General features: G+C 58.1%; 5 protein-coding genes and 1 pseudogene across 6 annotated transcripts; all 6 read left to right on the forward strand.

The window, feature by feature from the left end:
* Window positions 1–1588: 1588 nt before the first annotated feature.
* LBRM_34_0760 (putative rRNA dimethyltransferase) lies at window positions 1589–2998 on the forward strand (the record flags this gene model as incomplete). The annotated part of the gene is made up of 1 exon (XM_001568139.2): window positions 1589–2998. The coding sequence occupies one exon, from the start codon at window positions 1589–1591 to the stop codon at window positions 2996–2998; it is 1410 nt and encodes a 469-aa protein (XP_001568189.1).
* Window positions 2999–4386: 1388 nt separating this feature from the next.
* On the forward strand, window positions 4387–6368 carry LBRM_34_0770 (annotated as a pseudogene). Its single transcript has one exon. A coding segment is annotated over exon 1 (1982 nt).
* A 753-nt stretch (window positions 6369–7121) lies between these two features.
* On the forward strand, window positions 7122–8660 carry LBRM_34_0780 (putative actin-like protein; the record flags this gene model as incomplete). The annotated part of the gene is made up of 1 exon (XM_001568140.1): window positions 7122–8660. One exon carries the CDS (start codon window positions 7122–7124, stop codon window positions 8658–8660), a length of 1539 nt encoding a protein of 512 aa, XP_001568190.1.
* Window positions 8661–11274: 2614 nt separating this feature from the next.
* Window positions 11275–14196, forward strand: LBRM_34_0790 (hypothetical protein, unknown function; the record flags this gene model as incomplete). Its single annotated transcript, XM_001568141.2, has 1 exon — window positions 11275–14196. One exon carries the CDS (start codon window positions 11275–11277, stop codon window positions 14194–14196), a length of 2922 nt encoding a protein of 973 aa, XP_001568191.2.
* Window positions 14197–16271: 2075 nt separating this feature from the next.
* LBRM_34_0800 (hypothetical protein, unknown function) lies at window positions 16272–20504 on the forward strand (the record flags this gene model as incomplete). The annotated part of the gene is made up of 1 exon (XM_001568142.2): window positions 16272–20504. One exon carries the CDS (start codon window positions 16272–16274, stop codon window positions 20502–20504), a length of 4233 nt encoding a protein of 1410 aa, XP_001568192.1.
* A 567-nt stretch (window positions 20505–21071) lies between these two features.
* On the forward strand, window positions 21072–22301 carry LBRM_34_0810 (putative aspartate aminotransferase; the record flags this gene model as incomplete). The annotated part of the gene is made up of 1 exon (XM_001568143.1): window positions 21072–22301. One exon carries the CDS (start codon window positions 21072–21074, stop codon window positions 22299–22301), a length of 1230 nt encoding a protein of 409 aa, XP_001568193.1.
* Between the last annotated feature and the right edge of the window lie 3012 nt (window positions 22302–25313).

Raw genomic sequence — 25313 nt, forward strand, 5'->3', positions numbered from 1 at the left:
TAAAGCGAGGGGATCGGAGAGGTGCATCATTGGTTCTGGGGTTTGCTTTTGGGGGGGGGGGGGGGGGGGGGGGCCACCATATGCCTCTGTGTGTATGCAGTCGTATTTTCCTTTTCACCGCTCCCCTCCTTACCGAATGGACTGAGGGGGCACTGATGCGGGATGCTTGACAAAAACCCCTCGAATAATGCCATCAAGTCCACTAGGCTCCAGGGGGAAAACCCTCCCCATCGGATTATGAAATACCGCAACTTGAATCGACTGAGGTCGAAACATGGCATACAGGCGGGGGGCAGGTTCTCAAAGGGCCCTAACCTGAGGTTGGCCGGTTTCCTCCTGAAGGTCACCCGGAATGCACCTGCCCCACCGTTTGTTACATGCACGACAGACGCCACCACTTCCGCCGAGCAGGACCCTGGACACGGCCGGCTTGGAACGAAGCGTGCAGTTCACCTGTGTGTCTGGCGCCGATCCCGCGGCGCGTATCCGAAGGGACGAGGAGAGTCAAGAAACCCCCGTTAGACGCGTGGCCCGATTCAACTGCAGGACGGTTCGTCCCACACGACGAGGATTTCGTTGTGGCACAACAACAACTCGTGTGAGGTGCGGTGGTGTGTCGAATTTACCGACTTGCTTCTGCCGGAAGGAAACGCTGAACGTAAAGACCCTTTTCCCTTCCCCCCTGGATGACACCTCCGTGTGGTGGCCTCGCAGGGTCCACCACCTCCACTCGGTGGAGGAGCCAAGCAGAGAGCCCCCCCCCTTCTATCTCCGCCCATGCCGAGCCACTTGTCGCTCCTGATGTCGGTGGTCAGGTCCTGGATGGCGTTGCGTTGGAGCGGCCTGCGACAGCGAACACGCTTGTGCCATCCACAGAATGGGGCAAAGTGCCAGCGTGGCTTGAACGCATCTCACCCTGGGCCTCGCTGCTCACTGGGGTGGGGCGCCTGAGCCACCGCGAGGCAGACGCACCACATGGCGACCGGCATGGTAGGAGCGCCTGTGAGACGACCTGCGGAGCGGGGGTGGGCAGAGTGTGAGGCAGGGGGTCGTGCCGAGATGACCGAGCCGACGCATTGCTGCGACGCGTGTGGCCACGGCTGCTTCGCACCGCGCGATGGGGCCTGTGAGAGGCTGCTGTGTAGAGTGGCGTTCCACTCATGCTGTATGACAGGGAATGGGCACGTAGGAAAAGGGACAAGACACCATATACCACTTCACTCTCGTCTCGTTCATTCCGCTTTCTCTCTTCTAAGCCTCCCTTGCGCCGCGCAAAACAGCCCATCACCACAACCACCACCACCTCTCATTCTCTCTCGCCGTCCCGTGTCAACCGTTGCTCGCGTTTTTCTCAACGTGCGCAATGCGGCCCGCACTCGTGTGGGGCCAACCGCAGTGGCCGTGGACAGTGGCTCTCTCTGCGAGCAAGCGAGAATTCGGCGCGGGGCTCATATCTGCGTCTCCAGGGCTGCGCCGCTCCCGCATTGAGGCCCGATGGAGCAGGGCAGCAACGGAGCAGCATCGGACATCGCGGCGCCCCTCGACGACGAAGCGCTTCACCACCACATATGATATCAGTGCTGCTGTAATGCGCGGCGCTTCAGCTTCGTCATCGTCGTCGTTGCAGGCAGCGGCGCCAGTCGCACTCCCCCCGCTACGCTGCCCTGGTGGACCGCGTGTCACGGCGGAGGGCATCAAACAGCTATACAAAGTACCACACGCCGGCTTCCTTGCCAAGTACGACCAACGCTTCATGTTAAACCTCAAACTCACTCATCAGCTCGTCAGCTATCTTAGCCGCACAACACTCACGACGCCAGACAAGGTGCTGGTGGAGCTGGGCCCCGGCGTCGGGACTCTCACACGGAGTCTGCTGACGCGGCCTTGCGTCGGTGTCCTCGGGGTCGAGGTGGACGAGCGCTTCAATCCACACCTGGAACAGATCCGCAACTACACAAATCAAAAGTTTCAATGGGTGACGGCTGACGTGCTCAAGGTGGACGAGCTGGAGCTGCTGAGATCGGCCTTTCCGCATTTTGTGAAGGCCAACATGAGACGTCCACCGAGTCCCGGACACGAGACTTCGGAGGCCAACGCGGCAGCCGGCGCCGACGCGGGCAGTGGATCTCAGAGAGCAGGCTTCACTGGCGACGCCGGTGAGCACGACACAGAGGGCTACGAGGGTGCACCGTTGCGCTCGGCTCAGCGTGAACGGCTACTGCGTCAGCGCCGCGCGCGGAAGCCCCACCTACGCAGCTGCGCTACCAACCGCAGAGGTGCTGGAGGAGCCGCAGACACGGGAACAGCGACGTCGCCTAACCCCGCCTTCGATGTCACGAACCACTGGTGGTCCAACGGGAATGCGAAGGTCGAGGTGATTGCAAACCTCCCCTTCGCTATCATCACCGAGCTGCTGATGCGCTACGCGGTGGACTGCGCGCAGCATCGCGGGCTCTTCGCCTTCGGCCGTGTGCCGGTACACATCTTCGCCCAGCGTGAGGTGGCCGAGCGCATTCTTGCCCCGGCTGGGTCGGTGGAGTTCAGTCGCCTGTCTGTTCTCTGCCAGTGCTTCTTTCATGTCCGCCTCAAGCAGACCTTTGTGGACCAAACCTACTACCCTCGCACAGAGGTGGAGGGCGCAATGCTGACGCTGGAGCCGCGCTCTGTGCCGCTCGCACACGATCTCGACGCGTCCACCCTCATTCATTTCACCAACCTACTGATGAAACCGGGGCTGCGTGCCGCCACTGTGCACAAGTCGCTCTCCCGGTTTGCACCTGCTGAGCTAGTGCAGTACATGCTGCAGGAGCTGCGGATGGACGGCGCGATGACGGTGCTGGACTTATCTGTGGTTGAGGTCACCCGTTTGGCTTCCCTGTGGCAGCAGTTTGTGACCATGTCGCAACAGCAACCACAGCAGGGGGATGACGGCACGGAGGCAGATGCTGGTACCGCAGCGCCGGATATCCCAATGGCGCCGTGTAGTAGCCCTCTTTGAGCCGTTCTGATCTACGCCTCATCAGCCCTGGGTAGCCGAAAAAGAAACTGCCACGGAGGGAGGGTATATGTCGCTATTGAGCTCGTTTATATCGGTCAGTGCGCGCCGGTGACTCTCTCCCTTTTACCCCATCTCCTGTATCGGTTCCGGAGAGCAGTTCGGACTCTCGCGGGGGTTAAACTTTGAGATTGGACCACTTTCCTTGCGCTTTTCGGTCTAGTTTTGCCGTCTTCGTTTCGGAGATGAAGAGGCGGGCTCTTAACTGTCGACCTTCCTCGACGAACGGCGCCTATGCCCGTGGAGGCATTGACCTGCTTGCGATGTGGATCAGTGGCCAAAAAACACACGCGTGAGAGGCATTTATGTCATGGGACTAGTGCATATACATCAATATTCCGGTAAGGCACGTGTTTTCCTAACCTCTGGATCAGGGGATGCCCTCCCTCTTAGGACGGGACCGGATAGGTTGAAGGAGGTGATGGAGTTTCCTCATCCATCTCGTAAGTGGCCACGTACATGTTAGACGGGTAGAGTATCTTGTATGGGATGCAGTTTCGTATCCGTGGACCGAATAGAGCGGTTGCGCGCAGCTTCCGTCCCCACTTTCACCCGCGTCGACTCCTGTTTCTCGGAACAGGGGTGGCAGGAGGACTTATCTGGCCTAGCGTCCCAACATTCCATCGCATATCACGCTTTCGACGCCTGGTGTAGAACGTTAATACCATCTCGCATGCTCTGAGGTCCTTCAACTTCCCCTCCTCGAACACGGCGGCACTCAAGCTCTTCTGGCGCATACTTGATGTAGCTGAACTGCATTTCTCCTATCGTACATGGAAGAGGCTAGGCAAGTATCTGTGCCTCTGTGCGTGCGTGCGTGTGTGTGTGTGTGTAGCTCTTCACAGATAACAATGCGAAACCGATAGCCCGAGAGAAGGCAGCGATCACGCGGCATGCAGGTTGCTACCCACACAACCACGTTGCTGCCGGAATGGCACCGCATCCGCGACACGCGTTGAAGGGGGCGCATCGATTGTGTGGATAAGGATTTTATCATGTCGATCGAGTCGATACTAATGGGGCCCGCACATACCCCTTTGTGGGTGGGCGGGTGTGGGTGTAGGTGTACAAGTCTGTGGCGTAGCTCCTGCTTATCATGGTCTATGCTAAGCAACACCTTAGTCGCTTAGATCTGCACCACCGTGAACTGGCTCAGACTCCCCACGGTGTTTACACTGCATCGGTGACAGCACATGACAACCACACCCCTGTGCGGTTGCAGGACATGATCGATACACAACGCCAGCAGCAGCTCCCACGCGGCGGCAGTGGTTCTTGTCGAAGCAACTTCTCGCGGCAGCGCAACAGCGGTAGTGGCGGCCCTGCTTTGGATGCGCATGACGGCTCTGCGACAGAGCTCCGTGAAGGTCGGCCACTTCCCGCTGAAGGCAGCCGCCGCACTGCTGGTCAGGCGCAGCGCGCAAACAGCGACAGTCCTTCTATTGGGTGATTTCTCCTCGTTACCCGCTCCAGTCCTCGTCGCCGCCTTCACCGCGCGTCTGCACAACATCATTGAGACACATCAGCGAATCGAGCTGTTGATGCGGAAGCAGCAGAACGATGAGGAAGAAGTGATTCACGCGATTGCAAATCGTAACGAGCAGTCGCTCACACTCGCGGCAGTTACCGCACCCCGGCACCACTTTCCCCAACTCGATTCTCTCACCTTGGCAGCTTCAAGAGAAGGACGCGGGGGATCGTCCGTTGTATTAGCAAATCCTCATCGAGCGCGCCGCAACCTTTGCCGCACTGAGACGGTTTAAAGAGAAAGGCAGCATCGTTGTTCACGCGCTCTGCGCTGTAAAGACCCGTTAGGTGCAAACGCTGGAGCCCGTCGCCACCGTGGAGGCCTCGAAGAAGGCGAACAAAAGTAACTCAAGGGCATGCCTTGGCTACGGGAGTGGTCCCGCTGGTGGTGGCCTTGGCAGTGGCACAGGTGCAACAGTGACGGACGGGAGCGCCACACACGCGCCAGACACCATCGCTGAACTGCAAGAGGAGGTCATCACGCAGCGGCATGTCATTGAGCAGAAGGACCAACGCATGCGAAACACGAGCCACATGCTCTTGGCGGTACGCCGGCAGCCTCCACCGCTTCCTTCACTCTCCTCACTCTCCCCCCCCCCCCCCCAGCGGCGCGGCGTCCACAACCAGCAGCCCTCGCCAAGCAACAGCTGAGGGAGACGGCGCTTCTATGGTCGCCGCCCAAGATGCCGTGACGACGACTGAGCGACTAACGGTGCGCTACGCAAGCAACGGCGATGTCGCCACCGTCTCGGTGCAGTGCCTCCATCTGGAGGAGGTCCACGGCGACACCTCTTGAGGAGACGGCACGCAAATGTAGCACTGCTGGAAGAGAGCGTCTGCAGCAAGTGCCGAAAACGCGGGGAGTGATGTACAACAGAGACCAGCAACCGCAGCGTCACGAGCGCCTCAGCCTTTGAAATGGAATTGCATACGTTGCTGGAGGAGGGCGGGAATGGCGGTGGTGTCGCGGTGGCTGAAGGCGATCCATTACGGGGAAGAAGGATCAGCATACCAAGTTGCCGACCTCGTCACGCTCGTCCTTGTCGATTGTCGCTCGCACGCTTTTCACATTTGTGAGCGTCGGAGATGCAGCCACCTCAGGCCGTCATCGCCGCCGCCGCCTCGAGCGCAGCAGAGGATAGAAAAGAGAGGGAGGAAGGTGCGAAGAAGGGCGGCAGCAGAACCGAGCCAACAGCGCCGAAGGGCATGGCGGTGGCCGCCAATGACAAGTCGAAGAAAGTGTCAGGTGGGTCAACGCCACAACTGTCCAGCGAGCCGACCGCAACGGCAGATGTACAGGAATGGTTTCTCGGTATTCCAGCTGCGGACGCCTCCAGCGTTGGTGCCTCGACGCGCCGCTCGTTCAATTCCCGCTCGTCCAGCGCGAGTCGGCGTCTTGTATGCCTTCGACCTGCAAAAGTTATGGATGTCACGATTCGCAGCCTGGACAGTCCCAGCAATAATGCGGATGACGACAGCGAGGACGAGGGGCATATCACAGTGGGGAGGAGCACCTCAAACGTGCGGGGTCGTATGGCTGTCATCACGACTGAGACCCCAGCGGCGATTTTCCCGTCCCCCTCACTGTTGTCAGACACTACCACCTCAGCAGGGCGTTCAGACGTACAGTAGCAGTGCTTCACCCAGCATCTGAAGGAGCTGGACAAAATCGAGGCAGAGATGTTGGTACCGTAGTGGTATTCCATTTTTGAAAGGAACGAAATGCAGTCAACTGTACTCACGCATGCACACTAACAAAGCCTCTCCCCCTCTTTCCAGCTCGAATCCACGTTGGCGTGCCTGCACACACATGACAAGTGACCTCTTTGGGTGTGCTTTATTTTGAGAAGCTACTCTCGGGCCTTGGAGAAGGCGAACCTGATGTGCTGCAGCGACGGTGATCAGCCTGTGCGCGAGGGGGCGTGTATGTGGAGTCTGCGTGCACAGGTGCGCCTTGGCCTGGCTATTCTTTTTGCCCTCCCTGCGAGGATCTGTTTCTTCGCTCTGCATCTGTGAAAACGTGTGTGTCTCCTCGTACTCAGATCTTCGTGGGGATCTAGACGCAGCCATCTCGTGGAGCAGGGCGCAGGTGCGTGCAAAGAAATACAACGGACATGAAAGGCAGCCGCAATATCTTGCGTAATTACGTAGGTCCTGTCGGAGGCCTTGCGCAGTCGCGCTCCACGCAAAGGAAGCACAATGCACTGTAGTAGAGTAGTTGCTGGTGATTGAACGTCAGCTGATATCCGTGTACGGCTGTCACACACACACACACACATCCTCTCTCTCGGCGCCTCTCCCCTCCTCCATTTCTCTTCTGTTTTGCACTTCTTCGTTCTCCGCGTCCTGGGTGTTTTGCTACGCGTATGTCCCGCTCCATTTTTCTTCTCTTTCTTCTCTTTCTTCCTCTTCCCCACGTGGGAGCTGAGAATCAGCCCTTTTGAGTTGCGAGGTGCTTGGCACTGAGGTCGCGGCTTGCATCTTCTCCTCACACCTTCCTGCTCTCACCCGTGTACCATCATCGCGGAGAAGGTCCGAGATGCAGTCGCAACAGCGCCACTACACCGCGTCCTCCACACTCTGCCCGACACTTAGCGGTGCAGACGTCACCTCAACGCCGGTGTTCATTCTCGATCTGGGTAGCCGTACCATCAAGTCGGGCCTGCACACCGCTACAACCCCGCACCTCACACCCGCTCTTGCTGGCACCCCAAAGTACCCACGCTGTCTACCAGAGACGTCATCTTCCTCCGATCTAAGTAGCAGCATCAGCACCAGCCGTTTCGTGGTAGGACGTGACGCTACCGCTCGACGCAGCCTTCTGCGGCTCAGTCGGCCCATTCAGCACGGAGGGGTCATCAAGGACTGGGCGGGCGCACGAGCTCTGTTGCTGCAAAGTATTCAGAATGCCCTGACCCCTCCGCCCTTGTCACCAGTGGCGCGGCAGTCTTTGGTGAAAGAGGGCGAAGAGGTGATCTACTCACTCGTCGAGAGCCCCTTTGCGTCTCGACAGCAGCGAGCCAGGTGGGCAGAACTCCTCTTTGAAAGCCCTGGCCAGGAAGCCGTCGTGACCGATGGCGGCAAGCAGCAACGCGTGATTCCTCGTGCGGCCGGTGTGTTCTGCGGCGTGGGTCCGCTACTAGCCTTGTATGCCACCGGGCAAACAACCGGTCTCGTCATCGACGTCGGCGACGGTGCTGTTAGCACCGCCGCGGCAGTCGACGGCTATGTTCTGCCTCAGTGTCTCCAGCGAGAGGCAGACAGCGCAACAGGGGCGGTCGTTACGTCGTACTTGACGCGCTTGTTGTACCAAAGCGGCGTCCTCGGCCCAGCTGCTGTGGCACCGTCGCTCTTTGGCACCACAACAAGCAACCTCAGTAACGGTGCTGGCGCCGGCACCCAGCAGGAGCGCGAGCTGGTTTACGCAATCAAGGAGGCGCGCTGCAATGTATCTGCCACGCCGCTCTTTTCGACCAAGTCGTCCCCTGCCACGGCAGGCGCCAGCGCTGCTGCCACACCGTCTCTCGACGAGCTTAACTCTGCCCTGATTGCCGCTGCTCAGCGCACACAGGACAGCAGGTTTGGTGGCAATGGTGCAGCCCACGCCGGTGCCCCGTCCTCGCGCCCCTTCACTCTCCCAGACGGCCGAGTTGTGGAAGTTAGCGCTGCGGATGCCGCACAAGCATCTGAGGTGCTCTTCTATCCAGTTCTTATGGGGAGTGAGGGCCGCGGCGTGGTTGACGTGGCGCTGGACGCTGTGGCCGCCGCCCCGGTGGACTTGCAGTCGCAGCTGCTTGGAAACCTTGTCGTGACGGGTGGTGCGACGTGCAGCACAGGTTTTGGATGCCGTTTCTTTAAGGAGATGCAGCAGCGTGTTCGCGGAAGTGCTGTATTGTCCACCGGCGGCACCTCGAATCAGCGCCTCTGTGTGTCCGCCCCAGAGCAACGCGCCTACGCAGCGTGGATGGGAGCCAGTTACGTGGCACAGCTATCGTCGTTTGCAAGCAGCATGGTCGTGACGCGCGCGGTCTATGAAGAAGAGGGTGAGACCGCCCTAGCAAGGAAACTGCTGACATAGACGCGGTGCTGACGTCTGTGACTCCTCTGTTCAGGCCGGGTGCATCTGCATCGCTTTCCCACTGCCGCGGTGGCGTGGTTCAGCTCACAACAAATTCATACATGTACAAATGTGAGAGGAAAAAAATACACACGAATGGAGGGACCACTAAGCAAAAGGGAGGGACTTGCCGTTTGTGTTTCCTTTTTGTGTTCTTGTGATGGGGGGAGTGGATGAAGTAGTGCTTGTATGTGCGCGCCGGCTCCCCCGCTTCTCCTCACTCTCCCTCAGGCTTCTTGGCTCAAGGCAACCAGTGCACTCAGGTCATTTATGTTATCAAGCACCTTCGCTTCACCACCGTCAAATTCGCCGTATCTTCGCCTTCGACCTCTCTCAATTTCTCTGCGCCTCTCTGCTGCCTTTCCTCTTCGCCTGTAGTAGGGAGTTAGTCCTTTATGTGTTGTGTTGGCGTACCTGTTGTCGTTCTCTTATATCCCTCCCTCCCCCCTTCCCCTTCCATCGTCGTTCCTTCTTGAGGCGACTTGGGGAAGTGGTGGCTCCGTCATTGCACGCCGGCACACGTCACAGATACACAGACATACTCTCACAGGCACATTGCGCACACCGATCAACTCATCCATCTATCACTTGCTCGCTCTCTGGGCAGATCATATACACGCAGCAAATTGGAATACACACTGAGTTCTCTAGTCATTCGCGGAGGTGTACCTCCACTCCCCTGCCCTCATCTCCCCCCCCCTCTCTCTCTCCTTTTTTTCCATTGTTCCAACTCACCTCCGAGGTGTGCCGCTTCTGTACTCTTCTCTGTTGGTTGTTCCTCCGGCTCTATTCATCCTCTTGGCCACTTGCCTTACTCTCTCGCTCTCTCTCTCCTCGCCGCAACGGTCGAACCTCTCTCCCTCTACCCTTATCCCTACCCCTTCTACCTCGAACAGCCCTGCACCTGCGTCTCGAACTCGCACAGGCGGTGGCGCAGCAACACTACTCGGGCGCCTCCTCTTTGCTGCTTTTGACGTTTGCTCGCTCACCAATAGGGCTAAAACGAAAAAAAAAAAGGGAGAAGAACAGTGTTCGTGTGTGTGTCCACTGCACCCGTACCGTGTTAAACCGGCAGCCTCGTCCGTATTGCCTCTCTCTTTCTCTGTCTCACCTGTACGAACGTATTCGCACAAGTGACTTATACACACTGGAAAAAGAAGCACTGTAGCAAATTTCTCTTCTCTCCTCCCCCCCCCCCCACCCCACCCCACCCCACCCCACCCATAACTTTGCACTACACCTCCCCTCCCTCCCTCCCCTCTCCCTCGTGCGTCGCTTACCAGTTGGAGTTCTCAACTTCTTTTAAAACGCAGGACTTTTTATCCGCCACATCCTTTGCCTTCTCTCCGTTCCTCGCCTTTCTATCGACCGTGCGTGTTGTCCCTTGTTCCAGTGCTCTCATTCCTCATCTCGAGAAAGAGTACCCGTGCCAGTCGCTACGCGTGCGGCTAACCGCCGATTACTTTCCGCCGATACCTCGCCACGCCACGCCTCCCCGCCATTTTTCTTGTTGGTCTGCTTCATGGCGCTTCTGTGGTTGCTTCTGCACTTTTCGTCTCTCTGTTTCCTACCGTCACCCACGTGTACACCATACGCACGCATTTAACTGTGCCCCTTTATCTCTTCTCTCTCCGCCGTCTTGCCTGCCTCTGCTCCCCTGCTTTGTTGCTCGTTCCCTCTGACAAAGAACGAGACAAGAAGAACACACACCGTGCCGATCTCGGCGAAGGCAAAAAAAGGGGGCAGCCTTAATTCATTACCACCAAGCGGGTATTTTCCTCCTTTGTTATTCCACCTCACCCGACCGTTTTTTTTTTTCTTCTTCTCGTCTTCGTGTGTGGGTGTCTCCTTTCCTTCCCTCCCATCACGTCAGTCATTACACGCGCCTATTAACCTTCTCGAATCCTCTTGTTTGTCTCTTTTCTTTCTCTTTCGTTGCCGGCTACTCCGCTTGAGTCTCCCTCTCCCTCTCTCTTTCTCTTTCTCTTTTGCGTTCCCCTTTTCAATAGTTCATCTCTCTCTGTGTCCTTCACCTCGACATCTCTTGCTGCGTGTGGAAGAGGGGGAGGGGCGGGGGAGGGAGGGAGTTGGGCGTAGGTGCGTACACTTTGATCGCCTTTCTTTTATTGTGCCGCTGCGTTCTTGCTGTGGTGGTGGTTTGCCCTCTCACTCACTCTCTCCTCATGCCCTCTCTGCTCTTCCTTTGCACTCTATCGCTTGTGGTGGTGTCGGCGCTGTTGCTTCGGAAGAGGGCAAAGGGAACGGGAGAAGGGCGGGACCAACGGCGCAGTGCGCCTCTCAAGTCGTCGATTTCGTCCTCGTGTTCCTTTCATTTCTCGTCTCTCGTCTCTCGTCTCTCTCTCTTGTCACTTGTACCTCCTCTCCGCTTTTTTCTTGCCCTTTTTCCACTCCTGATCAACGGTGTGGTGGGCGGTGTTGGTGAAGCGTTGGGCACTGTGCGTACCCCGGGGTTTGTGCCTTTGACGTGCCTCGAGCATACTTACGAGCACACCCGGGTCTCACTCACTTCCCTTCCTGTTGCTCCTCCTGTAGCGCTCGCACGCGCGCAGGAGTAATGGCGCACGCTCACACAGACCCGAAATCCATTGACCACACCCTGCAAAATACATACGATGAACTGCGGCGTGGGGAAAACCAGCACTACCGATCCGCCGAAGCCCGGTACACAAATCATGTAAAAGAACTGCTGGGCAACTTGGAGCGCTACCTCGAGACGTGTGGCGTGCAACTCCCCACTGAGGTGCAGGAGGGCTCAGAGATTACTGCGGCCGCGGCTGCAGCTAGCGAGCAAGCGGTCTTCGTGGTGTCATCGCGAGGTCGTTTGATGGGGACTCATCGCGTAAGCCAACCACACTGCATAAGCGGTAGGTCTGCGCCCGCGTCTGCGGCAGTAAGCTATGTGAAGCGCGACCGCGACGCTGTGAGCCAGCAAGAGGAAACAAGCAACAACCTTAGTGCTCGCTCAAGTGGCCCAGTCTATAGCGGATGGGGAAATCTAGCAACCCCATGCGAGGCGCGGCGTGGCAGCAGCGTGGCGAACGCGCACCTTACCATGAGCAGTGGCCCCGTAGCTGCGGCAACGTCGACTCTGCACAGTACTCCTCTGCAGAGTGGCCAGGCACATGCCATGTCTGGCTCATCCTTTTCTTCCCTTGAGGCTGCCTACCAACGGCACCCCACTCTGAGCAAAAAGAGCGTGTGTACGGCCAACAGCGAAAGCAGGGCGAGTCTTCTGTACAACTCACAGCAAGCGACCAGGGCGCACACTGCATACTCCCCCTCATCGACATTCATTCTCGTCACCGTTGGGGCAGACGACAACGCGGAGGGCAACATCGCCCCTCTCATGTACAGCAACGACGCCGCTGGCGTTGACAGCTGCAGTGTGGACAGTGCCAGTGCTCCCATCGTGGCCATTATCAACTCTAGGGACAGCGGCGATAGCGGCCCAAGGAGCAGGAGGCGCGGCGGGAGCCCGGCAGTGCGGTCGCCCCCGGCACCACCACCTACGGTGCAGGATTACTGCACAGGGGTGGGCGCGCGCGGCAGTCTCTACGCATCAGGCGACGGTGTCAGCCGCAGCTGCAGGACCTACCCTATAGTGTCGAAGGCGATTGCCGGTGTTTCGGATGCAGACTCGGGTGCCGCTCGCACTACTGCCGGTCATGACCGCTGGGGAGAGTTCGGTACCTTTGTGCAGTCGATCACGGAGACCCGCCAAAAGCGTAACATGGCAGCCCTCAAGCGTGCAGCCGCGACGAGATGCCCGCTGCCGGACAGCGCCAATGGTGCTCTGATTGCCGACCTCCCCATCGTGACGCGAGATGTGGAAAGAGGCAGCAGTGGAGCAGCGTCACCTCTGTTTGCCATGGTAGCGCCGTCGCCTGGTGTTACGCCCAAGGCTGGCTTTCTCCTCCCTTACGTGCTCAGCACCGGCACCTCCATGACGACCCCGCCCACGCCTGTCTTGGCTGTCGCTGCAGGCGGCCAAGTGCAACCGTCGCCCCTGGACTGGTGTGGCACCAAAGCCCACACATATCCTCTGCCACTACAGGTGGCGCACGGGGCTGGCAGCGACGCGGTGCGTGCGTTGGCAGCGGCAGGTGCCGCAGCGGAAACAACTGGCAGCCCCGAAATGGCAGACGTGGAGATTGATAAGTTGCCGTCACCTTCATCCGGGGCCTTGAGCTTCCCTGTTCCAATGGCCACGGCGCCACCACAGCACTGTGTGGGCGCATCCGACGCTGGTGTGCCGCTTGCCGGCCATCGCCTCTGTCCCAGGGGTGGTGACGGCATAGACTCAGTGGTGTACTACCAACACACACAGCGTGGCTTAGTGCCGCCGCACCCCAGAACGTCAGCTGGCGCGGTTGCAGCGGCCGTGCTGGCGAGGAGTCCGGAAAAGGAGCAGCTGATGCGCCGCTTACAAGCGGTGCTGAAGCACTCCGTCTCTGTGACATCATCGGTCCAGCCTTCTGCGTTGCCATCCGCGGTTGCTGCGGAACGGCAGTTGTCCTTCTCCGACGGCGCTGCGTGGGGTACCGGAAAGGTGCAGGGACAACACTCTGCCGTCGGCAGCACCAGGACGCCAGTGTCAGCACTTGTGCGCTCGCCTCAGTCACCGCTGCAGATCCAGCTGATGTCACACTATCCCATACCGTTGCCAAGCACGACGAAGACGAACAACGCCTCTGACGGATCAGCAATCACGCGGCGTAGTGTAAGCTCGTCTGAGCACAAGATCGGCGACACTCGTGGGGATGTGGCCGGCGGCGTGGCATGGGATGGGTCGTGGGACTTCCTACAGCTCGCCACCGCCGCTGTCTCGGGGTGTCCACACACCTTCTCAAGCAAAGATATCAGCAGCGAACCAGTCACCTATCACAGCGTGTCGCGCAGGACTGTACAGTCGAAGGACGCTGACGGTGACGGCGACAGCGACGAGGACAGCAGTGGCCTTCCTAGGTGTGATCACATGCCGAAGGAAGCCTACCGCGCTCACCGATTTGTGGATGGTAGCAACAAAACTGCCACCGTGACAACCGAAACGCCACCTGGTGGCCTCCGTGCCGGTGGCGGGTGGGACATGGGCAGCTGCACGACAGCGAGAAACCCCTCCGCCTGGACGTACGCCAAGGAGAAGATACCGCCATCGTTTGTTGCCACGTCGTGGATGCGTCCCCCACGCAGCCCCCCCGGCGTAGCGATGCAGAGTGACTCTGCGTCCGACGGATATCCTCCAGGCCTCACGAAAAGCGACATTGGCAACTTCAGCCGAGCTGAAGAAGAAGAGGCGCTGCGAGCACGCCGAAGGCATTCGCTGGGTCGAAGAGGGGGTTTAACCGGTGGCCAACAGCAATCTCAGCGCGATGTCGGGGAGAGGCAGCCCTTTTCGGCTGACTTCACCTCAGCACACGCTGAGAAGCAGCAGCTGATGCAGCGACTGCGCATGGTACTCAGCCGTCCTGGTGAATGAGCTCTGAGTGAATGGGGGGATCGTCAGTACAACAGCTGAAGAGGTCAGCCGGGCTCACCATCACCCTCACAGTTATCTTACGAGCTGCATGCATGCAGACACGGGACTACGCACGTGCAATCATAATGACTTTTGGCTTTTTTTCTTTAGTGGCTTCTCTCCCCCCCCCCAACCCTCCCGCCTTCACTTCTCCTTTCCCTTTTGTCTAGCTCCGCTATATCGCCGCTGCAGCAAGGCCTGTTTGGCGTGTGTGGGGAGGGGGGAGTCCGGGCCTGTGTATGCGGACCTGTGCTTTTAAGTGTAAAGCACACCCCTGCGAGGCTTGAGCGAGTCGCTAATAAGTTGTAAAATGAAATTCGGCCCAGTATCGGACAAGGCGACACGCGAGTGATTACGCTCGTATAACGGAGCACAACCATGCCGAACCAACGACACGTTAAGACTGGATGGAGAGGCGGGCGGGGGGTGTCATATGGGTCGAAGCCAATGGAACTGGAACTTTCCGCCCTTCACTTTTCGTGTATGTATACCGCTGTGCTGATAGCAAACGCCCAGCACAGTGGCAACACCCGCTCGACCCTCCCTCCTTTTTCCCCGCCCCCTCTCATCGCATACGCCGCAGAAGGCGCGACGGTATTCTCTGTGCATTGAGTGGGTTGCCTCTGTCTTCCGTACTATTACCAGCCGCACGACACTACCGTTCACCAAAGTGAAAGGGTAAAAAGACCAGAATTTTTCTTTCTTTTTTTTTTGTTTCTTTTTTTTTTGTTTTGCTGGACGGGAAGACACATTTGGAACTTGGACATCACACATTATACGCATGACACCCATACCCCACCAGGATTTCTTCGTTCTCCGTGACCAATCCTGTACGGTACCTTCTCATTCCTTCATCACCATTCCGCGTAGCTGTATTCTCGGATACAGCGTCGTTGGTATCCGCCTAGGAATGGCGTCCCAGTTAAGGTGTTGCCATGCGGCTTTCCAGCCCCCTTACCTCCACCTGTCGGTGTTCCTTCTCGTTCTCATGTTTGTTGCGAAAGGGCCCCAGTGACCTTATAGTCCCTTCTCTCTCGTTATTTCCACTAGCTGTGTCTTCAGAGCAGGCCCCGCCGCGCATTCAACTCCCTTCCTATCCTCACCCGGCGAGACAGGAAGCTGAGCAGACAGGTGGCTCTGCACTCTCGTCCGTACACAAACACCGCACATGCATGTGCATCTACGTTCGTATATAAAAGACGCACGCTATTCGTGCCGGTATGGCCGCGGTGTAGGCGGCACGATGTCACGCAAAGAGAGAGAGAGCCCGGAAGTTGGGTCGACGGAAATGCATGTGCTGACTCGCCCATGGCCTCGGAGTCGCTCTCCCCCTTCTTCCATCTCTCTCTCTCCCTCACGCTGACAAAGGAAGGGAAGTGCTCATTTGCGCCCCTCTGCCCCGCCGCCGTCGTTGCGCGCATGAAGCATCCTTGGTGCGTGTAGGATATCCTCAACTTGTGTCTCCACTTGCCCCTCCCCTTTTTACTGTCCGCTCCGCCCGCCCCCCCCCCTTCAGTTGTCAGCAGAGGTCTGTGCATTGTGTGTTTGGCTTTTTTCTTCTTCCTCCTTGCCCCTCTTTTCTTCGGGCGCACACGTCTGTAAGGCGCGCGACGTGGAACGCTTCCTCTCTCCTTCACTCTTCGGTTCACTCTATCCACCCGGGCCGTCACACGTCCTTGCGGTTGACAGTGTAGTGTGCGACCACCCTTTAGGCCTGCTCGTTAACTTTTTTTTCTCTCGCACAGCCACCGCCTCATCATTCAGCCGCAGAAAAGACACAACGCGCGAGAGCGCATTCAAACACTTCAGGGGGCACCGACTCATCAGGAGGGTGAACGAATAAAAGAGTAGATGGGTACTTCTATGACAGCAAGAGAGAACACGATCGAAGTCAGTGAATGTCGGGCGCGGCTAGTTCATCTGGTGATCCGGCAGAGCCGGCGTACTCTGATCAAACATCTGTAATACACAGCAGACCGAGTGGCCAGGCAAGTCACACAGCCGGCAGTTTCAACTCGGAGCACACACTGCTCCCGATGGTGACTCCACTGTCAGGGGTCCCCTATGTGGCGAGCCCGTCGCCATCCGCGAACAATAGTACGGCGAATTTTGCCGCTTCTACAGCTTCCGTATCCCATCATCCATGGAGCACCCATAGTGCGGTGGTGAACGGGATTTCATCCAGCCCTCTCTCTCTTAGCTCCGTACCTTGGGTGTCTGCCCCTGTGGCACCATCACCGGTATTAGTAGACGCGCAAGGCACTGGTAGTCCTGCGACGGCACTTGCAACTCGAGCAGTCGAGAGGGCTGCGCCGTCGAATGGAGTCTCGAGCGTGGCCACCGACGGTCTCAGCACCAGTTCGCCGTCTTCAGGCTTCAATCTAGGAAACAACTCGCCTCCACACTTCCCGCTGGCGACGGGGTTCGCGGCGTACGTGGCTGCGGCTCCACTGGGTGCGGAGGAACTCACTGGCGCCGCAACGAGAAAATGGAGGGCGGTTAGTGAGTCGCCACTGGGTTCCGCTGCACGGCAGCAGCCATCTCCGCATCATGGCAACTCCCTCGCTCCCCAAGACCCGCGGATACCCTCACAGGAAGGCCTCGCGGCCACCCTGCCCTTCGCGGCGCACGACGCAGGCTACACGCCCGGCTCCGCAAACCGCAAGCGGGCTGTGGATACATCCACGACGGAAGGCGGCGCGGCGAGCTTCCTCTCCATTACGACAAGTAACGCTACAGCAACAATGACCTCCGACGTAGCGCGGCCTCATTCGTCCACGCCAGGCACCCACAGCAGTGTGGGTGCCGAATCCCCGCCAACCTCGATTGCCGCTCGCAATAACGGTGAAGTGAAAGGCGAGGTCAACTGCGAGGAACCTGTGCAGACCACCAACACCAACGCCGAAGACTGGTTGCAGATGCAGTTGAGCAGCGACGGCAGCGCCCTGGACCAGTGCAACTCAGCGATTCTGCCGCTGCCCCGGCTGCAACTCATCGACTCAAAGAATCGCAACACGTTGGAAACCCCCACCTGTCCTGTCGACGGTAGCAGAGATGCTGGCGGCATTCCTGTCGTCAGCGTGGGGTCGCCCACCACTCACCCTAACCCCATCGCGAACGACTACATCAGCTTCCGCAGCGACAACAGTAGTCCTTTGTCGTCGCTTGCAAAGTCAAGCGTGGGAGAATGCGAAATGGACTACCGGCGAGGAAGTGCAGCAGCGACGGTGCACGAGGCGCAACTGAGCACCTCGTGTGACGCCGAGCGTGTCAGCAGCTCGCGCGTCGGTAGGCTCACTGCACAGAGTGAGGCATTGGTCTCTTCTGCTACTGGTACGCAATCCTCTCCTTCTCGCCAACCGGGTGCTTCGGCTGCTGGGGCGCTGATGTGCAAAGCCACCGCTGCGCACCAGCTCTCCAGCACCTCCGCTCCCGACGCCTGGGCCGTGCCGCTGTCAGCCAACATGGCCCCGGAGCAAAATTCAGAGCCGTGCTCCTTCACCCACCAGCGGCCGTCTGGTTATCGCACGAGTGGTTCAAACGACGAAAATGGGAAGCCTGGGCACGACGCCGCTGCAACAACGCATTCACCCAGTGCTGTTGCAACAGTCACTGCCGCGCGGCCTCTCTCACCTGCCCTTTCCCCTTGTGATAAGAAAAGCGACACTCCTGTCGTGCTAACGGAGTGGAGCATAGACTCACTACCCACGTCTGCCTGCACGCGCCGCGTCCCAGAGAGTAAAGATGACGATAAATATGTCAGCGGCCACGCGACGATGCTAGCCCCCACCTCCGTGACCTCCTCGAGGTTGCAATTTCAGTCAGCAGGGAGCATGAACTACGATGAGGCCTCCGAGATTCTAATGGAGCCGTGCTCCATAAACTCCCCTCTTCGCAAAGAAGCCTCCAGCAGCATGATCGTCTCGGGCGCTAGGAAAGGGGGTGGTGCTGGTAGTGCCAACGGTATCGAAAGTAACCTCTTGGGCACCTCACAACCGCTTTCCGCGCAGCGGCGGACGTGCGCGGACGCGATGACTTCCACACCCGCTGCCAACCCCGCCACCCGTCTGTCCCTCAGCGAATCTGGTGTGCAAGAAAAAGCCGGCGACTTGTCGGGTTTCACTTCAACTCGCGCGTCATCAGATGGATTGCCACCGACCTCCACGTGGACGGCCGCGGCGAGTGGCAACCGACCGATTCCCGGCGCCGCAGAGCAGCAGCCGCAGCGGGACTCCGTCGTGCCGGATAATGGCGTTAGTTCCGCTTCGCGCTCGCTGCACAGGGACACAGGGCAACTCAGCGTCGACTCCGGCGACGGTAACGGCTTGCTGAACACTCCGCAGGGGTTTGACAGATCGTTTTTGGTAGACTCGTCCACAGCGCTCGCACAGCAGCAACCCCGTTACGTCGTGGTGGACGGCGTAGTGGCCGAAAACGACGACATGTGGGGTGAGCTAACATCATCTGCGCCAGCACCCGCAGCGCATCCACCAGCCAAACAAACCGTGGACGCACTGACGCAACACGTCACCTTCGCCTCCCCGGCTACGACGCTCTTTGTGGAGCCGCCTCCGTCATCGTGGGCGGACAGGGAGTACTTCTCGCCTGACTATGCTCGCATGGAATACAAAGACAGCGAGGATGGGAGCCCGTCAGAGCAGCAGCAGCAGCAGCTCGCTGATGTGCCCCTCGTGAATGAAGAAGAAGATGAGGTGCTACGGAGCGTTCCTCGCTTTCGCTTTCGGCACGGAAGCGTCCGCGCGCAGGCGCTATCCCCGCTGCCTGGTGTCGCGGTGCAGCTCAGAGCCCCTGCTTGGGAGGCCTGGTCATGTGGAAGCAGCGGCATGCGGCGCAAGATGAGTGCGGTGGACAGCGACGAAGTTGCACGTACGGAGTCGTGCGCGACGCATACGCAGCAGCAGGCGGAACCGACCGAGCTAGTGCCCCCGCAAGGAAGTGAAGAGACAGCGGAGACAGGATCTGCCACCGCAGGGAAGGCACAGCGCGTTTTCTTCACAAAAGAGCTGCTGGCGTCTCGTGCAGCGCTGATGCAGTCTCGGCGTACCGGTGTGCAAGCTGCAGGCTCCACCAACGATGCCACTGCAGCAACCGCATCACGTTTGCTCCCTGGGCCAGAAGCGTCCTCGGTGTCTCTTCTTCGACCTCCTCCGGCGGCTACCGGCAGCAGTGGTGATGACGGCGGCTCCGCACTTCGCATCCACCTTGCTCCCCCTTCGGCTGCTGCCAACACCATTTCCCTCGCTCTGCCTGGCTTTGCCGCGCCCGTGACATCTACGCCAACTGCGACTCGGCACGACAACAAGGTGACTCAGGCGTCATCCTCTCCCTCACCTGATCAGAAAGACGCTTTCAGAGATGCCGACGGCAATGATGGTTTTGGCGAGTGGGTCCAGCCGCCGCGGCGCGCGGCCTCGGAGTGCCCACTGCCTGAAACAGTAGCATCACCGAACGCCCCTCAGGTGTTGACGAGGGAGCGGTGTACACAGCTTCTTGCTTCCCTTGGAAGAGAAAGCGCACTGGTGATGCAATCAGCGGCGTCATGTGAAGTTGACACGGTGCGCGTCGAGGACGTGCTGCGCAACGTCTTCGGCGACAGAGCTGCCGTGTCTGACTCGCTGCATGGCAAGCCTCCACCAGATGCGTCGCCGGAGCCGATCTCGGCAGATGGCGCGTCCCCAGACGATCCCTTGGCTCCTGCTGAGTCGCTATCTACCATGAAGCGCGTCTTGGAGGCGCTGTCTTTCACCTCTCTCACGAGCCGTGTCCCCGAAGTCAGTCCGACAAGCAACGGTGCAGTTGTGCCACCGATACTATTTGACCCGCACATGGGCGGGCAGTCCTTTGCAGCCAGCGCTGGTATCGCATATCTTGCTGGAGCATCTGCATCGACGGACGGAAAGGGTCCGGTACAGGCGGAGGGCAGAACCGCTCCAAGTGCGTCGGCGGAGATGGCGGCACTGCAGGAGGTCGATGTCAAAGACGGCGAAGATGCGAGTGTGCTGCTGACGCGAGAACGTCTCTTCCCCTTGAGCGCGCATGGCGCTAGTTCTCTCCGTAGGGACACGGCAATGCTGTCGGTGGCGTCGTTTCTGGGAAGTCGACGCCTACCAGACGCTCTCACCGAAGCGCAGTGGACGGAGAGGGACGTCCTCCTGGCGGTGCTGCAGGAAGAGTGCCGTATGGCACAAGAGAACAGTGCCGCAGAGACGGAGTGTCTTCAAGATGTACTGAAGACCGTGTGCTCGTGATGAACGCAGCCGACAACCTCTCCCCTTTCCTCAAGTGGCTTACACACACAAAGAAACAATAGAAACGCGGAGCGCCAATACGCATGCTGGTTACTCCACTCCTTTACGATTGGAGTGGCACTGTGCGTCACTGGTGAACTGAAGTGCGCAGCACCTCTTTCGTCTCCCTCTCTATCGCGGCGCGACTGTACGTCATGGAGGAACTCGTGCAACTACCTCTACTGTTAGCCATCCCACCATGATGACTGGCCCCCCTCCCCTTCATCACACACCTTTCACTCCCGCCTCTACACACACACGCACACGCACACACCACCATCACTGGTGCTGTGACTTCAAGCGCGTGTGCGTGTGTGTGTTGTTGTTGTCACTCAACCTTCGCTGCATCGTCAGCACTGCAACGCTTCACATACTCGCCTACGCAAAACCTGCCAGCCATCGTCTTTCTCCTACTCTCTCTCTTCTCAAGAGTCACGCTATCCCCTCCCCCCTCCAGAAGCAATCCAACATACCCCTCACCCCTTCTACCCTTTCTCTCGTCACCCCCCCCCCCCCCACCAAGCAAAGATGTCCGCACAGTCCACCATGACGACGGCGGAGCACTGGCAAATGATTGAAGGGCAAGTTCCTGATGCCATCTTTGGGCTTGCAAAACGCGCCGCCGCCGCCAAAGGCCCCAAGGCTAACCTCGTCATCGGTGCCTACCGCGACGACAATGGCATTCCCTACCCTCTGCGCGTGGTCCGCAAAGCTGAGCGACTTCTTATAGACATGAATCCCGACTACGAGTACCTGCCCATCTCTGGCTACCAGCCCTTCATTGATGAGGCGGTAAAGATGGTGTACGGCGATGCCGTCGAGCTGGAGAACCTTGTTGCGGTGCAGTCGCTGAGCGGCACCGGTGCCCTCTCTCTCGGTGCGAAGCTGCTGACTTACGTCTACGACGCTGAGAAGACGCCTATATACCTGTCCAACCCCACGTGGCCCAACCACAACTCCATCGTGAAGGGTGCTGGCTGGAAGAACATCCACACGTACACCTACTACGATCCTAAGACGGTAAGCCTGAACTTTGAGGGCATGAAGAAGGACATTCAGGCCGCGCCGAATGGATCCGTGTTCATTCTACACCAGTGCGCGCACAACCCCACTGGTGTGGACCCATCACAGGAGCAGTGGGATGAGATCGCGGAGCTGATGCTAGCCAAGCATCACCAGGTATTCTTCGACTCTGCTTACCAGGGCTATGCGAGCGGCAATCTCGACGAGGACGCGTACGCCGTCCGCCTGTTTGCACGGCGCGGTATCGAGGTACTGCTGGCACAGTCCTTCTCCAAGAACATGGGCCTGTACAACGAGCGCACTGGTACGTTGTCGCTGCTCCTCAAAAACAAGACTAAGTGCGCGGATGTGAAGAGCGTGTTGGAGTCGCTGATCCGTTCGGAGTACACCTGCCCCCCGGCTCATGGTGCCCGCTTGGTTCACCTCATCCTGAGCAACAGCGAGCTACGGAAGGAGTGGGAGGTGGAGCTGGCGGCCATGGCGGAGCGCATCCGCACGATGCGGCGGATTGTGTACGACGAGCTGCTGCGCTTGCAGACGCCGGGAAGCTGGGAACATGTGATCAACCAGATCGGCATGTTCTCCTTCCTCGGGCTGTCAAAGGAGCGCTGTCAGTACTGCCAGGACCACAACGTCTTCATCACACTGACGGGCCGCGCCAACATGGCGGCTCTGACACACGAGACGGCCCTGCTGCTGGCCCAGACAATCAACGATGCTGTGCGGTCTGGATAAGCAATTGAACGGGTCACGAGCAGCACTGGCGTGGCATCGTCGTCGGTGCACGAAAAATGAACTGGTCCGTAACAGAAGAAAAAAAAAAGGGTAAAAGAATCTTTGAGAAGAAAAAGGGGCGCATTGCACGAGAACACAAGGCACAAGGAGAGGTGGATGCCGTACTAAATGCCAAAGGGCAACAGCAACGTCAGCAATCCTGCCTATCATGTCCCAGAGCACGTTCTTCGTACTTAAAGATGCATATGTGCTGTACATCGTGTTTTTTTTTTCTCATCTTTCTTTGCTTTTCATCACTCTTTTCTTGCAGAGTGTTGGTGGTTTTGTCCCCGGTTTTTTTTTGTTTTCAGTGGCCTGCCAGACGCCGCAGACGACGTGCGCGGCGCTGTTTCGTTGAGAAAGAGGTGAGAATTGTTTGTGAGCGATAAATGAGGGCACAGGGTAGACAAGCTCTGCACCGCCCTTTACTCACTTCCTCACCGCGTCCCTCACTGCAGCAAGTACAGTAGGTACTCGTGTACGAAGCACGCATCCTTCTTCTGCACTTCTATCCTTCTCTCTCTCTTCTCATCTTGCATGTAGACCTTTTTGAGCTCTTTCCTCTGATGGTGACAGTCACGCGCATCTACGTATGGATTCTTGAGAGTGAGATGTGCAGCTTTATGTGTGTGTATGTCCTTATTTTTTCCCCTTGGCATTTTCGGAAAGAGTCTTTAAAGTCACTAAGTATCCCTCCGTATCTCTTTATTGTCACTGTTGCTTTCGCTTTAGCTGCTTGCATTGAATTCACCTCATGTGTGGTAGCCCACTTCCACCACCTCCTCCACTGATATAAGTCAGACTCTCTTTCCGTCTGAAAACGAAATAACAATAAAGTGCGAGCGAGAGAGAGAGAGAGAGACGTGCATGTGTGCCTGTGTCAGTGTCTGTATCCACAGCATGCATGTATGTGTGTGTGTGTGTGTGTGTGTAGGTGGGTGTGTGTGGGTGGGTGTGGGTGTAAACGAAGCGTATGGTTCTCTCACTCTCTCTCTCTCTCTTTCCCTCTCTCTTTTGCGGTCAGTGTTTCTTTTCATTTTTGCTTTGGCGTTTGCTTATACGACAGAGAGAGAGAAAATGCTTCGTAATTACCACACGCACGCCAACGAGCAAGCAGAAACGAGGCAGTATTGGTTGTAGTTACGGCGTTGTTGTGCGTGCTCTTGGGCGCCATCCTCTCGCCAACTTTTCTCCTAGAGATGCTGTTACCGGTTTTACTCAGCCTGCAAGTATGTGTGAGTATGCCTGAGCGCAGTTCAGAATGGGAGGACTATATCAGCGGAAAGGAAAAAAAAAAGCGAGGGACAAGGGTGTAGATGCGCCCCTCGGTGACGCAGTAGGAAAGCGCATTGACGTAACGCAACGAAATGGTCTAAAGCTGCTGAGTGAGCATCAGGTAAACGAGGGAAACAAGCGCGTGGGGAGAGAGGGAGAGAGAGAGCGTGCATCGTAAGAACACAATAGAGCGTGGAAGAAATGATGGGCAGCGGTAGACAAATTGCACAATGGTGGTTGGCTACCTGCTTTCCTCCCTCCCTCCCCCTTCTCACGGTCCCCAGTCTCCTCTCTTTGCCCTCGTCGGGGCTTCTCATTGCATCTCCTCGCCGTGTACAAGAACGAATACGAAAAAAAAAAATTTAATCAAAACGCATTTTCTTCCACGTTGTGGTGCGGTCGTCTTCATTAGTGAGATTGTTGTGTGTGTATGTGTATGTGGAGGTGTACTCCCAATTCCCTGGTGATGCCGACCACCACCACCACCACCCCCTGGTCCGTGGCATCAGGGCTTAGTACCGACTCGTTGCGGGGGGGAACCGAGGGCCTGCAGCAGCCTGTCCTCCCGGGTACGGCTGTGCGGGCGCTTGGGTCAGCGCATTTTGGTGGACGATTCGGCAGATGTACGCACCCATCCACGGCTCTTCCGCTTGTGCCGCGTTGCGGTGAGGCGGAGCGTAATCCTGTGCCTGGCCTGCGCGGTATGCGGTGGCATTGCAGTGGGGCTGAACGATACCCAGCGGTGTTGGTTAGTCGGGCTCCTTGAAATAGCCACAATGCAGCCCGAGGCATAGGTGAAGTGCGGCTGTATGCGTGCATTTGCGGACTTGCTCGTGTTGGTATAGACACGTTGGCGAAGAAAAATACGCTATGAATTTTGTTGTCCTTTGCCTTCGCCAGCGCGTCTCAGTGTGGGCATGTCTTCCTAAGGGTTGGCCATCCTGGCACATTCTCTCTGTCTTTCCCTCACCCTCTTCTTCCCTTGACTCTCGTTTCCCCTACCCATCCACCCCATCCCCGTCTTTTTTGCTCTCGATGTCTATGTTGTTGCTGACTGACAGGGACAAAAGGCGAAGGGGAGTCGGACGAGGTGCATCATTGGTTCTGGGGTTTGCTTTTGGGGGGGGGGGGGGGGGGGGCAGCATATGCCTCTGTGTGTATGCAGTCGTATTTTCCTCTTCACCGCTCCCCTCCTTACCGAATGGACTGAGGGGGCACTGATGCGGGATGCATGACGAGAACGCCTCGAATAATGCCATCAAGTCCACTAGGCTCCAGTGTGAAGACCCTCCCCATCGGATTATGAAATACCGCAACTTGAATCGACTGAGGTCGAAACATGGCATACAGGCAGGGTGCAGGTTCTCAGAGGGCCCTAACCTGAGGCTGGCCGGCTTCCTCCTGAAGGTCACCCGGCATGCACCTGCACCACCGTCTGTTACATGCACGACAGACGCCACCACTTCCGCCGAGCAGGACCCTGGACACGGCCGGCTTGGAACGAAGCGTGCAGTTCACCTGTGTGTCTGGCGCCGATCCCGCGGCGCGTATCCGAAGGGACGAGGAGAGTCAAGAAACCCCCGTTAGACGCGTGGCCCGATTCAACTGCAGGACGGTTCGTCCCACACGACGAGGATTTCGTTGTGGCACAACAACAACTCGTGTGAGGTGCGGTGGTGTGTCGAATTTACCGACTTG

This window comes from Leishmania braziliensis, chromosome 35 (genome assembly GCF_000002845.2).
Source record: "Leishmania braziliensis MHOM/BR/75/M2904 complete genome, chromosome 35".
Taxonomy (NCBI): domain Eukaryota; phylum Euglenozoa; class Kinetoplastea; order Trypanosomatida; family Trypanosomatidae; genus Leishmania; species Leishmania braziliensis.